Source organism: Microcebus murinus, chromosome X (assembly GCF_040939455.1).
Source record: "Microcebus murinus isolate Inina chromosome X, M.murinus_Inina_mat1.0, whole genome shotgun sequence".
NCBI lineage: Eukaryota > Metazoa > Chordata > Mammalia > Primates > Cheirogaleidae > Microcebus > Microcebus murinus.
The window spans coordinates 51,055,279-51,074,261 of record NC_134136.1 but is presented as its reverse complement, the minus strand read 5'-3'; the positions used below and the strand labels follow the sequence as shown (position 1 = coordinate 51,074,261).

Below are 18,983 nucleotides of genomic sequence, written 5' to 3'. Positions count from 1 at the left end.
TACAAGGACCAGGGGCTCTTTTGAAATAATTCTGCCTGAGCTACCTCTTATTAGCAAAGGCCCACCTTTTAAAAAAATATTTTTCTATGTCCTAGACTTTTCTTACAATCTGATGATCCCACACACAGCTTTCCATTCTCTCTTCTACCCATTCCAATCTGACTTTACATATATCACTTTATTTGTACAGTTCTTCCTAAAGTAACAAATAATTTCCACGTTGATAAATCCCATGAGCACTTCCCTGCCTGAGTCTTACTTGATCTTTCAGCAATCTTAGATATAGCTAACTACTCCTTTCTTGAAAAGTGTCCTCTTTGGGTTATAGTACATCACAATATCCTGGATTTCTTCCTATCACTCACTGCCCTCTCCATCCCAGTCTCTCTTCTTTTTCTACCTGATCTTTAAATCATTGAATGCTTCAGGGCTCATTCTTGGGGCTTTTCTCCTGTCTCTTGTTAGGGATATCAACCAGTTCCATGCCTGTAAATACTATCTATGTGCTAATGACTGCCAATTCTGTATATCTAACTCTGGCCTGTGAGAATCATGTATCCTATTGCCTAAATTGACATCTTCACTGATTTTCTATACATATCTTAAGGTTAATATGTTTGATCTTCCTCCTTTATTTTTCTCTCAGCCTTTTGCATTTCATTATTGGCAGCATTGTCTATCCACTTACTTAAGCCAAAATTTTATTTTTACCTTTCCTCATCCCCCATATCCAATCTTGAAGAAATCCTATTTGGTTATACCTCTAAAATATATCTCAAATCTGTCCAATAGCTCTGTAAGTTGTAAATATTTTTATTTCTATTGTATTCTTATACAAGCAGAGATTAAGAGAGCATGTTAGTAAATTGCCTAAAGGTACACAGCTATGAAGCAGAGGAATTAGGCATGCAGGTATCTTTATGTCAAATCTACTACTCTTTTCATCATACCCTGACCCTCGAAGAATACTTGTTAATAAATTAGTGAACAGATTGATCCAGATTATAATAAAATCTATAATTATGGCTTATCAGAAGAATAGTACCAGTTATTGAAAAATAACTCTGCTATCTATGTAGTATATTAATATCAATACTTCATAATATATAAAACCAGTTTCAGAATTTGAGACTATGAAAGAGACAACCTGGTTTCTAAAACACCCTCTTTTTCCTTCAAGGATATATGACCAATTATACCCAAAACCTACTGTATTCTTTCAATAGGCTTTTATCCTACTTCTCCTACTCCAGCAAGGGAATTAGATCAAGAAAGAGGCTTGCCAAGCTTTTATTTTGGTTTTTCTACTGTCATGATTTTATTAATATTCAATGTTTCGCACATAAAAGTCAAGGGGACAGAGGAGAGAACCTCAGCAGAGCCAGTACACGCCATCATTATATTGGCTAAATACTGAGCAACATTTCAAGAGAAGAAGGCCATGTACTTTAATCAACCAGGAGTCATTGATATGCTCAAAATAAATGCAAATATTTTTAGTATGATCAGAGAAACTGGTTGATTGCCGTCATTGGCAGCTTTACCTTTTGTATATCATGAATTTTATTAGTAAGTTATCTTTCCAATTATTGAACCTGTCTTTCTGAATTAAGTTAGGACAGTATTTTGCTGAGATTTATTCCAAATGATTTCTTACAGTATCACAAAATTCCTGCAACATTATTTGTGATCTTACCCAATTTTTAGTGAAACACACTTGGCATTTGTTTGGCATTAATTTCATTTCTAATCATTGAATGCCATTATCATTTTATGGACTTTTCAAAATCAATTTGGCTTAGAGTTTGTTTTATAAAATCTTAACTACCTTTTTTGTTTACAGAGTCCCTTGTACATTCAATCAGATGCTAGAGATCTTTGTGACATTTTGTTTATATAAAATGTTTATAAACATTTTGTTTAAAATATAAGTATAAACTGGGATTTTTGATAATTCTAATGTTTTGGGGAAAGAATCTATGCAGATTTTAAGAAAATATGTTAATATATCTTCTTTGAATCTCCCGCAGAGCTCTGTACCATGGAGTGTGGAAGCCATGGGGTCTGCTCAAGGGGAATTTGCCAATGTGAAGAAGGTTGGGTAGGACCAACATGTGAGGAACGTTCCTGTCATTCTCACTGTGCTGAACATGGCCAATGCAAAGATGGAAAATGTGAGTGTAGCCCTGGATGGGAGGGCGACCACTGCACAATTGGTAAGTACCACCATACTTTAACCAAAGTAAATTGGATTAATTGAAGTAATAGTAGTTTAATGAGTCAATCTCTAGGCTCTTAGTAGAGTTTGAGATTGGAGAAGAGGAGGAGGAGGAGGGTTGGTTATAAGTTGGAAAGTTTTGTGAACTAGGAGGTTTCTTGTTTCATTGATAATATCCTACTTATTTCTTGTGTCATTTCCTTTCTCATTACTTCAGTATTCCTAATATTTTCTGCTTTCAAGTGCTTTGAGTTACTCAAGTGAAAGATGATACATTGGAATAAAGTGTCATTAGTTAATAAGAGAAGTGTTTTTGTTGTGAAGGTAACATTCACTGCCCATTTTTCCTTTTGAAAAGTATAGGTTGTTTTGGTTGAAAGCACTTAGAGGCAATTTCATTAAATGGGACTACTTTAACAGGGGCCATTCAGTGTCATTAGAGGCTGTCTTTAATGTATATGAGGAAGGCACTCCTGACCTATCATCAATAGAACATTTATGTTGAATTGTTTATCTGGTAGTATAGAGAGTTGGTACTGAAGCATCCACCCTGTCTCACCCCTTGTCACCAATTTCACAAATTTTCAGGATACTGTCTGGGAAAACAGTCTCTGGGCATGAAAAAGCCTATGTAATAATAAATCTATCATGTGATATTCACACTATAAAAAGCATTAATAATAATTAAGATTAGTTATAAAACACTTTATTTTTCTGAAAAACAATCAAAACCCTTGACATATACACATATCTTCCACAAAGGTTTCTTGTATATAAAGAGAGACAAGTACAATTCCCATTGTTTAGCTGAGGAAAGTGGGTCACAGAGTGCTCCAGTGGCATTCCATGAGTACACAGAAAATCCATGCAGAGCAAAGGGAAACATAGGTCTCTGGATAACCAATTCATTGTGGGCCTTTCCCCCCCACTAGACTGTACTTTAGCTTTCATTTTTAAGTGAAAGTATTTTTTTATAATGGTTGGAACCTGCCAAAGTAATGTATAATATATATAACGCATATAACATATAATCTTAATAAACTGCATTATTACTCTACTAAAGGTACAGTAAGTCTTGTTCTGTGACTGTGGAAAATATTTAAGATTCATTAAAAGGTGGTGAGGGGCGAGATTCAGATGCAGCATAAGTAATTACATTCCTGCACTACAGAAAGTTTATTGCTTTCACATAAGAGAATTTAAATATTGTGATGATTACCAAAGGTGGTTACTCCAAAACTCCACTCTAAAGATATTACTAATAATAAGTTGAAGCTAGTGCTCTTTCACAAAAGTTGTTACTGAAATGTAAAAATGCAGTTCTTATACTTTTAATGAAATATGACACTTTTTTAGGAAGCCTAATAGAGTTTCTTACAGAAAAGCCATTAATATCTTTCCCACAGAAAATATCATTCACAAATTACACAGGCCAGTGTACCAACTTTTGAGCTGCAGGCATTTAGGCATTTCAGCAGTTCACAGTTTGCTGTTCTCCTCCCAGGCAACAGATGGTAAACCATTAGTACATGTTGTATAGTTTTGGTTTCCCAGAAATTCATTCAATCACTCTTTTCCCCCCCCTTTTAGCTCACTACTTAGATGCTGTCCGAGGTAAGATTTTTCTCACCAGTTTTATAACAAATATATTTTAAACAGAAAATATACATGTGGGAAAGGAAGGGTGGCATTTTGAGGGGTTGTTTGGTTGTTTTGTTTTTACTTGTGGCAATCTTATTTAAGTATAATATTGTCAGTATCATGCTATAATGGTCGAACTAAAGGTAATTTGTTTTTCTGACATCAACAAGTCACATTTTGCCATAGTATAGAATGGACTGATAAGCAATTTTAAGGACTGTTTTTCCTTGCGTTTATATTGAGTTGTGTGTGTCTATGTGTATAGTATAGGTAATTATCAATAAACTAGGTTTAGTTAGATGGCTGAACTTTTTCTTTAATATAACAATATAGCCCCAAGTCCATATACAAGGACTATTAAGTCCTTACAAAGGCAGAAGAATTATACCCCTAGAAGTACCCCATCATCCAATCACTCCAGAGGTCTGCCTTTGACAGAGACAGCAAAGATTTTTCTGTCAGATATCCTAGTGCCTTTCATTACCTCAGCTGCAGAAGTCGAATATGTCCCAAATTATCTTTAATTTCTCCTTATCTATTGTCTATGCATTAGAATGGAAGTCCATAAAATTCCCTTCTCGATCCTGTGTATGTTCATCCTATGCCACATCATAAGGATATTATATACATAAAAAACCTTTTCATATTTTTAACAGCCATCTGTCATTTTGCTGTCAAGTTTTTTCTTCCCCTAGTCCATTGATAGTTGCTTGGAAAATTATTTGGAAGGAACACTGGGTTACTTCTATAGATTTTTTTCAAATTTATTATTTTTTTTGTTCTTTATACTTTGAGAATTTTCTCTCATAGACAGAAAACGAAAAGAATATTGGGTAGAAGTCAAGATTTCAATCCTTAGCCCTCAGACCAATAGTAATCTTGAAGAGAAAAGCTGAATAGATACAAAGCGACTACAGCACATTTCTATGTCACCATATGAGCAAATACTTAATGGTGTGATCTGAACTGTGTACCAACATACCTGAGTCCTGAAGCAATGTATCACAAGGGAGAAATCAGTACAGGCTAGAAGTAGTTAGGGAAAGTTTCTCTTCACAGAAACTGCTATATTTTCCCAACTTATTGCCCATAACTACATACAGCATCATCCATTCTGTTTTGATTGAGGTGAGGAGATACATTTATTGAAAAGAAAAAAAAAAAAACATTTCTTGTCCCCACCATAGTTTTTGTCCTATCTGAATCAGGTTGGGAATTGGGGTTAGAATTAATAAAGCTTAATTGGCTCTCTAAGGAAAACCACTGCAGAGTAAGGAATAATAAGTTCCCTGGGTTTTGCAAGCAAGCAAGCAAGCTCCTCTTCCTTTTATTCAACACCTCATCTGAATGAAGTCCAGATGATTAGATGCTTCCCCATAGACAGATACATCATTGTTGGCCAATCCCATTTTGATGTTTCCATGATTGTTACTCTCTGCTGTCCTTTCAGATGGCTGCCCAGGGCTCTGCTTTGGAAATGGACGATGTACCCTGGATCAAAATGGTTGGCACTGTGTGTGTCAGGTTGGTTGGAGTGGGACAGGCTGCAATGTTGTCATGGAAATGCTTTGTGGAGATAACTTGGACAATGATGGAGGTGAGTCATTTATAAAATGTTCACGTAAGAAAGGAATAGCCCAGCCTCTACCACAGTGGTGAACAACCTGGGGAAAATGAGGAATTGTCAGTATAAGTGATATTGAGTTATATGAGATCATACTATTTTTTCATCTCAATCATATTAAAATGATGTTATTTATGACCAGGCAATACTTCCGATTTTTTGCATGCTTTATATCTCATTTAATTCACATGAGATATAGGTACTATTATTTTCCCTACTTACGGACAAGAAAAGTAATGCTCAGATTGGGAATAATAAGTGACTTATCTAAGGTTACACAGCTAGAAAGTAGTAGAGCCAAGGTTCCAATTCAGGGCTGTATGACTTCAGAGTTTGTTTTCTTGACTACTACACCATGCTTTCTCCCCTACCTATAGTATCTATCATACCAAATTAAATTAATGTGCCACTGTTCAAGCTGTCAGATATTAGTGTAGCTTGCACTATATACACTGTAAAATATCTTTCTTTGTTTTTAGTTATTTAGAGCTCCCTCTTGTGTCTCTACCTCTTAATAACACTTTATAGCTTTCACAGGATGGTATCAAGACAATTCAAGGTAGAATTTTTAATATTTAATTCAAGAGCTACACATGCTATTTTAAAAAGCCACGTGTGGCTCTAAGGCCTCAGGGTAACCACTTCTCTTTTAGTCAAGCCAACAAAGCATATAGTACACTGTCCAAAGAGACCTCAAAACAGCCCAAACCACCTCTGAGTGTACTTAGAACAACAAATCCCCACTTTGCCCATACTTTCTACTCAAGGAAACATAAAATTAACAAAAAAGTTGTTTTCTAATTTCTGTATATTAGCTTAAAATGAAGTAGGTAATTAAATTTGACTCCTCACATTTCTAATCTATTTAGATAATTGTATTCCTTGCTATTTGAATCCAAACACTGGGCTTAAATCAATAAGGTAACAATGATAGCTTACGCATCAAATTGGATGTAAGAGTTTCTTCCTTTACTTGTTCTGGCCTTACAGTTAACCTTAAAAAGTTATAAAACTTGGCCAGGCATGGTGGCTCATGTCTGTAATCCTAGCACTCTGGAAAGCTGAGATGGGAGGATTGCTTGACCTCAGGAATTCAAGACCAGCCTGAGCAAGAGCAAGACCCCATCTGTACAAAAAATATAAAAATTAGCCAGGCATGGTGGCAAGTGCCTGTAGTCCTAGCTACTTGGGAGGCTGAGGCAGGAGGATCATTTGAGCCCAGGAGTTTGAGGTTGCTGTGAGCTATGATGACGCCACTGCATTCTACCCAGGGCAACAGAGTGAGACTCTGTCTCAAAAAAAAATAAAAGGTATAAGACCCTATGAAAATTAAGTGGAAGCAACTTTGTGATTAACACATTGACTGCCACACCAGAAAAAAAATTCCCTAGGGCCACGGTATTGTATTAAAACAAAATGATCCTTTCTAATTTGTTATTTTTTATTGTTTTCTGTGCTTAAGTTATATGCCATGCAATCCACGTTTTTAGAATTAAATTGTCAATATTAATTGTAACGAAAAGAACATCAACAAGTAAGATTTTCACAAAGCAACTGCAGGGTTTTGCTTCATGAGGTCCTAAGCTCAAAACTGGCCTGTGTTAAATGCAACTCACATGGCAGTCCATGTATTAAGAACACAGAACCTTGAAGTTACACTGTCTGGATTCAAATATTAGCTCTGGCTCCTACTTACTGGTTGTATGATTTGGTGAAAGTTTCTTGGTGTCTCTTCAATTTCCTTATCTTTAAAATGGGGTTGATAATATTAACTGCCTGATAGGGTTATTATAAATATTAAATGAGATAATTCGAGGAAACACTTAAAAGATAACTAACTGTACCATACATACATACACACACAGCTTAGAATAGACCATTTTCCAAAGAGTCTGTTTACTACCCATCTAAATTGAAAACCTTATCTTGGAAGCTAGAGTGAAATTTTCAATTAAATGATACCCTAATAAACTATTTAGTTGACTTTTATGGCCCTCCAAGACTCATCTTCACTTTCCTTTTCATCCTTTTCATTGTATGCTCCTTACGTGGTATGCCCTCGCCTTTCCTCTACCCATCATTCTCTGTCCATCATTTAGGCCTCAACTGAAGCCACATCTTCCAAACCTCTAACATATACCTCTTCAATCAACCATGGTGCTTATAATAAGCACCATACAATATACACTTAATTATATTCTGTCTATATGGTTTTCTTGTTGCATATTAAGCATGACCCATGGCCCATGGTTATATGTCCAATGTAATTAATAATAACAGTATCTCACTTGTATTCAAGATTTACTATGTACCAGGCACTGTGCATTTTTATTTAATCCCCATGATGTAAAAACTACTAATAACACTACTTTAGAAATTAGGAAACTGAGGCACAGAGAAGTTAAGTAAGTTGCTAAAGATCATATAGGAAGCAAATGATAGATCCAGGGTGTAAACCTAGGTGGTCTGCCTCATTACAAAAAGGATTTGATGTAATAATGGAAATTTCTCAACTGATGTATTGATTAAAAGGTTATGCTCAGAAAATGCATTAACAACTTATGCAATTATAATTTCTGGCTCAGTTGAGGTTGAGTCAAAATAAGGTTCTTGTCTTAGTAAAGTAATAAAAATAATTGAATATTTAATTATCAAGCATTTTTATGGCCTCAAGGTCACCTCAAGGCAGCCAAAAAATGTTTAATGAATGGATCAATTAAATATTAATAAATTCATGGATTATCAATTCTCGATGTCTGTGGCATATGTATAGATTTTACTCAATGTGTATTAACCTCTGAACATTCCTTTAAAACTGTATATCTATATTTGAATTAAAAATCAAAGACCCTGATATGAGTTCAGTGTATTTTTATGATTGTCTCTTTAGGGAGTAGGAGAGAAGGCTCCTTGAGAGTTCCAATTACCATTTTTTTCCTATAGTAGGATTAAGATAATATTGATGATAAATATAGATTCCGTTCTGCTTTGAGATGGAAAGATGGATTGACTAACCTCTGAAAAGCCCATGACTAAGATTTTAGACCAATAATTCCATTTTTATAATGTTTAAATATTACCCATAAGAATATATTAAATGCCCTTCATTTGGTAGTATCAGCTTTGCGACTATCCAGAATAGCTGGATTCATTTAGTTGAATATTACTAGTGATTAATATTTGCATACGTGTTTGTGCATATGTGTATATAAGTGTGTGTTTTAATTAAATCAGAAAGTGCCAATTGAATCTTTTTGAAAAAAGTGGTCCTGATTTGTAAAGTGTAATTTTTAAGAAATCTTCCCAATCAAAAAAAATCACTTTCAAGCAGTCGCTTCAAGTAGCTGCTACTTGATTACTCCATATTATAGCTGATACTTACAGAATGGCAGGATTTTTTTGCATTCTAATCAGCCTTGAATACTCATTAGTATTGCTGCCACTTCCTGCAGCTTTTACTTTACTTATACTCTGATTCAATGCATTATGACTCTTAGTAACTAATTGGGCTGCATTGAATATGTGGGTGACACAGCTGGTCCAGAAGCTACCTAAGAGCTTCTTGAACAATAAAAACAGAAGAGAGAACAAATAACCTTTGGATTTTTTTTGCTTAACGTGCAAAAAAGGAAAGCTATCTCATGTATTGTGTAGGTAAGTACTAATTACTATGGAAGTCACAAACCTATCAAATGTCTTCACCTCATTTATCCCTTTAGTCAACAAGAACTTACCACATGTACAACCCTATGCTTGGAGGAAATTTAATATTATGGTGACCACATTTTCATTTGTTAATAATGTGTCCTTATTTGGGGTTTGGAAAATATGATCACCATACATTACATGCACATATGAATTGACATAAGAAAAAAGTTTGAACCATTTATTAACCAAGTCAGAATAGTGAAAACAAAGAGGGGAAGCTTGAACTATCAGACACTAAAGTCTATATGAAAGCTATGATAATTAAAACAAAGTGGTACTAATGTAAGAATACATAGATTAATATAACCACATTAAAGCTCTAGAACACAACCAAGTATAAAAGTTTAGTATATTATAAAAGCAGCATCAAAAATCAGTGGGGAAATGAAGCATTATGAAATAAATGTTGCTGGAACAAGTATTAATACCTTAGATTTTCAATTAATACTATATACTAAAAGAACAAGATAAATGAAAACACTTCAACTGGATTAATGAGTTAAAGGTAAAGAAAACTGAAACACAATTAGAAGAAAATATAGGTTAAAGATCTTACAATGGGAAAGGACTTCTTAAAGGAAGAAACCATGGTAGGAAAAAATAAATTTGACATAGTAAAAGCTTAGAACTTTTTTGGCTAAATTTATAGACCATCCAATATCTAAATATTTGGAGACATCAAAATCTGCATTGTCTAGTATGGTAGCCAGTAGCCATGTGTGAGTATTTAAATTTAACTCAAACAACATTAAAAATTCAGTGTCTCTCTTACACTAATCACATCTCAAGTATTCAAGAGCCACATGAGACCAGTGGCTATTGTGTTGAACAGCACAGTACTAGAGCATTCTCCTCTTCAGGAAAAGTTCTATTGGATAGTAGTGATCCAGTTATTTAACTTAAATGTTTACCTTTCAACCAAAATTTCACATTGAGTACACAGTTTGCCAAGTATTGTGCTTGGCACTGGCAAGGAAATGATAAACAAGACAAGTTTCTGCCTTTGTGGAGCTTCCTTGTGGAGCAAGGAAGACAGATATTAAACAAGAACCGACACAAATAGCTATGTATTTACAATTATGAAGAGAAAAATTTTAGGGTACTATAAATGTGCGTGGGAATCTAACTTAGTCTGGGTGGTGAGGGAGGCTTCATAGGAGTCAGGGAAAGAATGTTCCAGGCAGAGGAAACAGCATATACAAATATCCTAAGGTAGAAATATACTGGGCTCTTCTAGGAAGTAAAAAGCTTTGTGGCTGGAACACAAGTCAGGGAGAAATTAGTATATGAAGGTAGGCAGGGGCCAGATCATACAGAACAGTGTGAATTTTACAAGATCTTTAGTTATCAAACAAAGATTCCATTTCGTTCACTAGGAAGGAAAGTGGACTCTGATATTGTGCGAACATTGCCAAGGAGGTTCAAAAGGTATAGAGTAAGAGTGTTTAATCAAATAGCTTTGTTCTCTGATCTTTCAAGTATTTGTCACATATTTCTCCAAGCTTCTCTGGTGCAAACTCTTCTAGTGGTCTATATTCATATTCATTGGTAAAATCAATAAGGTAATTGCCTAAAAAAGAATGATCTTCCAGGAATCATTCTTTATAACAAGTCGCCATTCATTAGGCGCAATAGCTATTTTCAAACCTCTTTTATGATGTAGTGTTTCTAGATCTAGAAAACAGCACCATGGGTGAGTTATGAACACATATAAACTCATGGATCAATGACTCTCATATTTTGAATGGCACCAGCATGCTGCAGTGTTTAATAAACAGGAAAATTAAATAGAAGGAATAATGAATTGATAGCATTTGCTCTATTTAAGGACCAGACATCTTCTCCACATTTACTTTTGAGATTTGGTTGAGGACAAAATACCTGATATGAGAAAGCATATTCCTAATTATTCTATTCTGACTACACCCCCCCTCATTTCTAAGCAACCCATTTATTAAAGGGTTGACACTTAGTTATGAAAGCCTAACTGCCAAGTGCTTTCAAATGCAAGTAGAAGGTAGAAAGTCTAAACTCTATAATTGAATTCACTACTGTATGACTGGGCGTATGACATTATCTGTCAACTAAGGCTACTAATAGTTGACATCTGCCTACCTTGAAATGGTGAAAATGAATGAGATAATGCTTGAAATATGGTAAAGTAGGTAATAAAACTTTGATATGAATGAAGAATCTATTAATAACGTATTTTGATACATTAGTCGAAAGTTTATTAATCTCTAGGCAAATTTACAAATGTCATAGAAGTAAGACTTTTAGGGCATCCATTTATTCTTAACAAATATTTATTGAATACTTACTTTGAGCCAGGCATTCATCTAGTCATTGAGGAAATAGCAATGCTTAATGAAGACAAAATCCATGCCTCCATGGAACTTACATTCTAGTTACAAAAGGCAGACAATGAGCCAAAATGTAAAAATATATAGGATGAAGAATGTTCTTCTTCCACTGTTGGGAATAGAAATTTTTATGATAATGTAAAAAATAAAAAATAAAATATATATTATGATACAAGGCGCTAAATGTAGTGTAGAAAATTTTTTTTAAAAAAGCAGGAAAAAAAGGATACGGAGTGTAGGACAGGGGTGGAATTTTGAAAAAGGTAGTCAGAGAAAGTCTCACTGAAAAGATGACATTTGAATAAAGACCCAAAGGAGGTGAAAGGTGAGCCATATTGATATCAGGAAGAACATTCGAGCCATACAATTGTGTGTGCAAATACCCTAATACAGGACTATGCCTGGCACAATCAAGGAGCAGCCAGAGTATCTGGTGAGATTGTGGTGGGGTAGGAAGGAGGTTGGAGGGGTAATAAGAGGTAATATCTGAGAGGTAATAAGGAGGCAACAAAAGACGAAGACTGTGAAGAAATAAGTCATTGTCAAGGCTTAAGCTTTTACTCTAAGTGATATGGAAAGCTATTGATGGTAGGCAGGAATGAGGAGGCCACGAACATTAGTGGCATACAAACAATTTATTTTCTCAACCCAGAAAAATTTAATGCTATGTGATTATAGCAATAACAGTGATTTGGGCAGGCCAAATCCTGAGTGCACTTGAGCCTCTTCCACTTTCTTTTTACTAATACAGCAAAATCCTGGGGTGAAAGTCACTCTGAATAAATGGAAAAAATGAATTATAGACTATTTCCAAACAAATATAGTCATAGTACCTTAAATGCATATAACAGCAACAACTAACCTAACAGGAGTACCTAGTAGGTGGGCCTGCTTTAGTAAAGAGTTATGAGTGATTTAGAATTAGTCCATTGCTTGTGACTTTTTTATGCCTGAGAAGATTTTGTTTTCCTGAGTCATTGGAATGAATAGCCCTTCAATTTTGTTTTCACTATAAATTGCTTGGTAGACCTTCTAGTCTATACATGCTAAAAATGTTAACCTTCAGTCCAACCTCTGTCCAAATAGTGACAAATTCTGAATCACTGAAATTCAATGGATGAAAAGTTTCTGTAGTATTAGTGCCTGTCTACTCAGAGCCACATAGGATCCTACCTACCTAACAACCTAACCAAGCATAATTTGCAAAATGAATGCATTCCAAGGAACTGAATGGGCTACACAGTTGCCCTCTGGCCAGTGATAAGACAACTTCAATAAAAGTGAAGCTGAATGCTTTGCCATTGTAGACCATTGGCATTTACCTCTAGGGCTCTATCTCTAGTCTTCTTGAAATCCATATAGTCTAAAATTTGGTATAATAACAATAGCTACCGTTTATCAAATACGAGCTACATAGTAGATACTGTGCTAAGCTCTTTGATTATCTTGCCAACTTTTTAAAAGTATAAATGGTATACAAAAAACCATGAACAAAATAAATGTAAATAATTTGGTGAGTTTAGACATACGTATATACTCCTGTTAACCATCACCATAATCAAGGTAATAAACCTGTAAACATATCCAATCACCTCCAAAAGTTTCCTTGAGTCCCTTTGTTTTTTGGGGGTGGGGGTGGGGAATTTTTGTGGTAAGAACACTTAACATGGGATCTACCCTCTTGACAAATGTTTAAGTGCATGATACCTTATCAACCATAAATACTGTGTTGTACAGGAACTTGTTCATCTTGTAACTGTAACTTTATACCCCTTGAACAACAACTCCCTATATCCCCCACCTCTAATCCCCTGGTAACCACCACTCTATTGCCTCCTTGTGTATGTATGACTATTTTAGATGCCTTATATAAGAGGAATTATGGAGCATTTTTCCTGACTGAATTATTTCACTTAGCATAATGTCCTTCAGTCTATGGCCATACCATACCACCCTGCATGCACCCAATCTCATCTTTATGATGATTACAGCGTATAATCTTTGCAACAACTCTACAGAGTAGCTATTTTTTTTGTCCACATCTTACAGATGAGGAAACTGTAGAATCCAAGAGTTGAACTGACTTGTCCAGGATCATATAGATTGTAAGCACCAAAGTCAAGATTAGAGCCAAAGTAGTTTGGTTTTTTGACCCTAACCACTTCATGTACTCTAAATATCTATGTATAGTCAAGCATTTGGAAGTCCCAACCTAGGTCAATACTAGTAAGACTCACTGCTTAGATGATAATGTTAAATATGTGATTTGCAGTCATAATACTATGTGTTTAATATGACTTTCAGATTACTTCTAACTGTGCAAACACATTTAGCATCCCCTTCTTTGTTTGTAAAATGGGGAAATGAGGAAGAATATGTCTACCTAACAGGGTTCTTATAGGTATACATTGAGATGATATATAGGGAAGTACCTAGTGCCTGGCAAATATTAACTAATCCATATGTGTTTCCAAATCCTTTTGTATAACGTACCATGAATTATCTGTCCATTTTTATCAGTGATAGTCTGGGTGCTGTCCTCCAAGGACATATATTTGTAAATTCATTTTCAGGATTAGGGAAGTATGGGTTTCCCTTGTATCACTCATATTCCTTTATCCACTTCCTCTTTCAACCAAGAGCATACCATAAGTAGGTTAAAGTTTAACTGTGATGCCTTGATCACATAGCAAATAAACCAGTGTCCTTGATCTTCATCAGCACCAATTGAGCCAACGAGCATAGTCCCAAACTGGTTGGCAAAGCTAGGATTAATGAATGCCATGTTTAGTCCTTCAAGACAATGTAACCTCCCTCTTTTTAGCTACATTGTATTTTTATTCCTTTAAAGGGCACAAGCCCTAAAAGCAAAATCAGTTAAGAGTTGATATATCCATATCTGACACCCTGATCTTGGCTTTCAGTAGAGTGCCACAGCTTCCAATTCAGAACAATAAAAGAACTGTTAATAGAAAACAACAACAACAATAATAAACACGCATCCAGTTTGACTGACATTTGCACTTATTTGTAACAGTCTAGACATACTGTATGGGGTGTTATCCAATGTACTGGCCTTACCTAGGAATCATAATATGAGGGTTGCATGCCATTATTGATCTGCTTTCCTGTGGTCTTTCTAGATTCAACAAAAGCCTTGCTGTTCTCTTAGAAACAGAGGTCTGAGAGGGTCAGTCCTGTGTAATAGTCAATTATTAAATACGAAACATTAGCTTGAAATCTATAGCACATAACTAGATGAGAATGTGAGTTCCAATTTTTTTATATCAGGGTATTAAGAGGGTACAGACATTTTGGTTACATTTTATGTCTTTGCCGCACCCAAGCAAGGGTTAGAGGCATGCCCTTCCCCTCCACAATGCTCACTGTGTCCTTTAGTTGTGAGTTTATCCTCCCCAATCCCCTTATCCCTGGAGAATATTACTACCATGTGAGCACCATAGTGTTAATCAGTCAGTGCCAATTTGATGGCGAGTACAAGTGGAGCCTATTCTTCCGATCTTCTGTTACCTCACTTGGGATAATGGGCTCAAGTTCAATACTGGAAAATATAAGAGGTGCTAGTTCACTGTCATTTCTTATAATTGAGTAATATTACATTGTATACATATACCAAATTTTAATAATCCACTCATGAATTGATGGGCACTTGGGTTGTTTCCATGTCCTTGCAATAGTGAGTTGTGCTGCCATAAACATTCAGGTGCAGATGTCTTTATTATAGAATGTCTTTTGCCCTTTTGGGTAGATACCTAATAATGCTATTGCTGGATCAAATAGTATTTCTATTTTTAGCTCTTTGAGGTATCTCCAAATTCTTTTCCACAGAGGTTGCACTAATTTGCAGTCCCACCAGCAGTGTAAGAGTGTTCCTGTCTCTCCACATCCTCACCAGCATTTGTTGTTTTGGGATTTTTTGATAGAGGCCAATCTCACTGGGGTTAGGTGATATTTCATTGTGGTTTTGATTTGCATTTATCTAATGGTTAGAGATGTTGAACATTTTTTATATGTTTGCTGGCCATTATTTTGTTTCTTTTGAAAAGTTTCTGTTCATTGATTCTATGTTTAGTTTTAGAATCCAGTTTTGAAGATCATCTCGGCATTAGCATTTTTTTAAATCTATTTCTTTTAGAAAATAAGTTAGAATTGTGTTATTGACAGGTTGAAACCTATAAATGTTCAGTCTAGTGAATGTGTTAATATTTTCCAGGCATGACACTAGGTACTTCCACATATATTATCTCAATAATAACAAATTCACTATTCAATAAAAATGTAAGATAAAAGCAACTGCCTATTTGAAAAGCAGTTTTTCATTGTTTAGTGTGTTATGCACCAATTCCAGACATCAGAGAGCTCTTTTAATCAACCTGATATTTTTGCCAGCTTTTCAGTGGCATCCAGATGTTTAATTAGCAGAGTAAAGAGATAATGTGCTAATAAGAGGCTGAGAACAACGTATTGGAGGGAGAGGTGGTAGTGGCATCTAAAATCTATAGAAAATCTGTTAATATAATTTGCTGAATTAAGGGAGAAAGGGGAGCAGAAGGGAACTTCTTATTGAAACAAATCCACACCGAAAAGTTGGTCATCAGTGAAAAAGAAATATGTATACAGAGAAATAGAAATCAGGAGCAAAAATACACTGAACAAACAGGAAAGGCAAGACAGAAGCAAACTGCATTTTAAATCAAAGTAGTGTCTATAGTACAGGGAATTTGAAAGGACCACATATGGGGAAAAATATTTTTCCTGGGTGCCCTGGGGCTGCTGTTCCAAACGCCTACTCTCTTGGTGTTCCTGGCTTTCATTGCCCCCAGCTGTGGTACACCCCCCTCTCGCTCCACAGGAGCAGCCAAGTGGGGGAGAGAGAGCAAGCAAAAGATCTGCAGGAAATCATTGCCAGTAACTTGCAGCAGCAGCCTTAAGGAGATGGTGATGCATCTGAACCTCCCTATTCCACTGCAAACCAAGAGGATTAGCGCCTTTATATTTACCCTTGTTAAGCAACTGAATTAGAGCCACTTGCCTGCTTTAAGGACCTTCGAAGGACTTTAATTTTTTTTGCTTATTGGGCATGGAATGAAGTGTCCATATGCTCAGTTAATCACTCCAACCCCTTCTCTTCTCATGTAACTCTCTTAGAGCACTTCTTACATTTTCCCCAGTATAAGAATCAGCTGTTTACATGCCTATTTCTCCTACTAAGCCATGAGCTCTTGAAAACAGGAAAGGGGTCTTTTTTATCTTCTTACCTCCCCAAGCACCCAACAGTGTTTTGCACCTGTTAGATTCTCAATAGTCTCCCCGCCTCACATAACCCATGTGCCACACACACATCATTCCTCTACCAAAGAAGGAAGACTCTGTGTTACATTTTTTCTTGGTACAACAGTGGATTCAGGAATCCAGAGCAAATGGTGAAGCACCAGAAAATGAAACAGAGACTCATCCCATTCATATATCTCAGGTTTAGTAGTAGTAATAATTGCATCAGAAAACTGCTGTTAGGCATAAAGTAATCTTTAGTTGCTTCTACAAATTCCTAAGAAAGTGGAAATGTGGTTCTGCAATTTTAGTGTGCATCAGAATCACACATAATCATGCAGATTAAATATACATAATCCTGGGCTATGTAGAAATTCTGACTCAGTAGGTGGAGCTCAAGAATATGCATATTTCATAGGTTCCCCAAGTAATTGACTACACATTTGAAAATCACTGCCCTAGATATGTTTGTCACCATAAGAATCCTAACCTTTATTTTGAGGATTACCAGTAGACAACAATATTGGGCAGATTTTTTAAAAATACAAATTCAAGTGGCAAGTACTTGTTAATTGTGTGCTCATATGTTGAGGAATTCAAAAGAATTATAAGAAATCATTGCTATTCTGAAGGAATGTTCTCACTTAGGAGGAAGGCACCTTCTAAAGAGTAATACATAACAGAATACCCAGTATCTAAACTATAACTGTATAAACTCTATTCTCCAGTTGATAAATGATGGAGAATTCAGGAAAGAAAGATTTATGAACAAAGTAGTTTGAATTTCTCTGAGGTGCCATATGAACTCAGAGTGAGTGATAATTCATGAAAAACATGAGAATTTAACAAATTCTAAACTCAAAATATGGTCGATTATCTTTAGCTAGAGTCTAGATTTTTCTTCACTTATGCATATTTTAAACTATGTTGTTTCATTTGAAGCTAAATAGCAATATTGGTTTTGGGGTTTTTTTACAGATGGTCTGACTGACTGTGTGGACCCTGACTGTTGTCAACAAAGCAATTGTTATGTGAGTCCTCTCTGTCAGGGCTCACCAGATCCTCTTGACCTCATTCAGCAAAGCCAACCCCTCCTCTCTCAGCACACTTCAAGACTCTTCTATGATCGAATCAAATTCCTCATTGGCAAGGACAGTACTCATGTCATTCCTCCAGAGATCTCATTCGACAGCAGGTATGTGTGTGTTTATTTTATTCCTTAATGAACAGTGGTCATGTTTTTCCTTAACTGTGAAAGGAAGATATCTTTTAAAGATCAGATTACTTCTTATTCCACACAATCCACACTGATTTCTTTTTTAGGACCTCTCTGAAATGCCTAAGCCCTTACCAATTAATTAAGGGAAAAACTCATTTCTATAGCTTCTGTATCATAAAAGTTATGTGTTTATGTGGGGAGTCTATAATGACAAAAACAGGAGGGAAGTATAATTTTTAAATTTATTATTTAACTTCTGAGTTGATTCCTTGAAAAATTCTTAAATTTCCAAAGCTAAATTTTAGGTTTTATTCCATGATGAAAAATGTTTCCATATGAAAGAGTTGGATGAATTTGACATCCTAATGTGATATGCAAGACTTGTGAAAAATCTGTCTTCTAAGAAAGTTCAAATGCATGAATTGTCACTAAGGACCTGAAACCAAAGCCCAACCCACTAGGCAAAGTAATTTTTAAAAATCAACTTACTACATTTTTGTATCCATCCCCACTTTATCCCCCATCCCCACTACCCTTGCCAACCTCTGGTAACCATCATCCTGCTCTCTGTCTCCATGAGATCAATTGTTTTTAATATTTAGCTTCCACATATAAGTGAGAATACATGAGATTTATCTTTCCGTGCTTGGATTATTTCACTTAACATAATGTTCTCCAGTTACATAGTTAGACAAACAATATTTGATGGCACAGCAAAGTAGTTATAATCAACAATAAGTTAGGGTATACTTTAAAATAACTAAAAGAGTGGAATTGGAATGAATGTCCTAACACAAAGAAATGATAAATGCCTGAGTTGATAGTTACCCCAATTACCCTGATTTGATTAATTTACATTGTACACCTGTATCAAAACATCACATGTACCCTATAAAGATATAGAACTATTATGTACTC

General features: G+C 35.4%; 1 protein-coding gene across 4 annotated transcripts in view; it reads left to right on the top strand.

Annotated features, from left to right (window-relative positions):
* Positions 1–18,983, top strand: part of TENM1 (teneurin transmembrane protein 1) — a 779,956-nt gene that overhangs the window by 604,988 nt on the left and 155,985 nt on the right. For all 4 annotated transcript variants that reach the window (XM_012759551.3, XM_012759555.3, XM_020284904.2 and 1 more), the window contains 4 exons: positions 2,031–2,216; positions 3,809–3,832; positions 5,310–5,456; positions 17,825–18,041. In XM_012759551.3, coding sequence (XP_012615005.1) covers positions 2,031–2,216; positions 3,809–3,832; positions 5,310–5,456; positions 17,825–18,041 — 574 coding nt within the window. The remainder of the gene's footprint in view (positions 1–2,030; positions 2,217–3,808; positions 3,833–5,309; positions 5,457–17,824; positions 18,042–18,983) is intronic.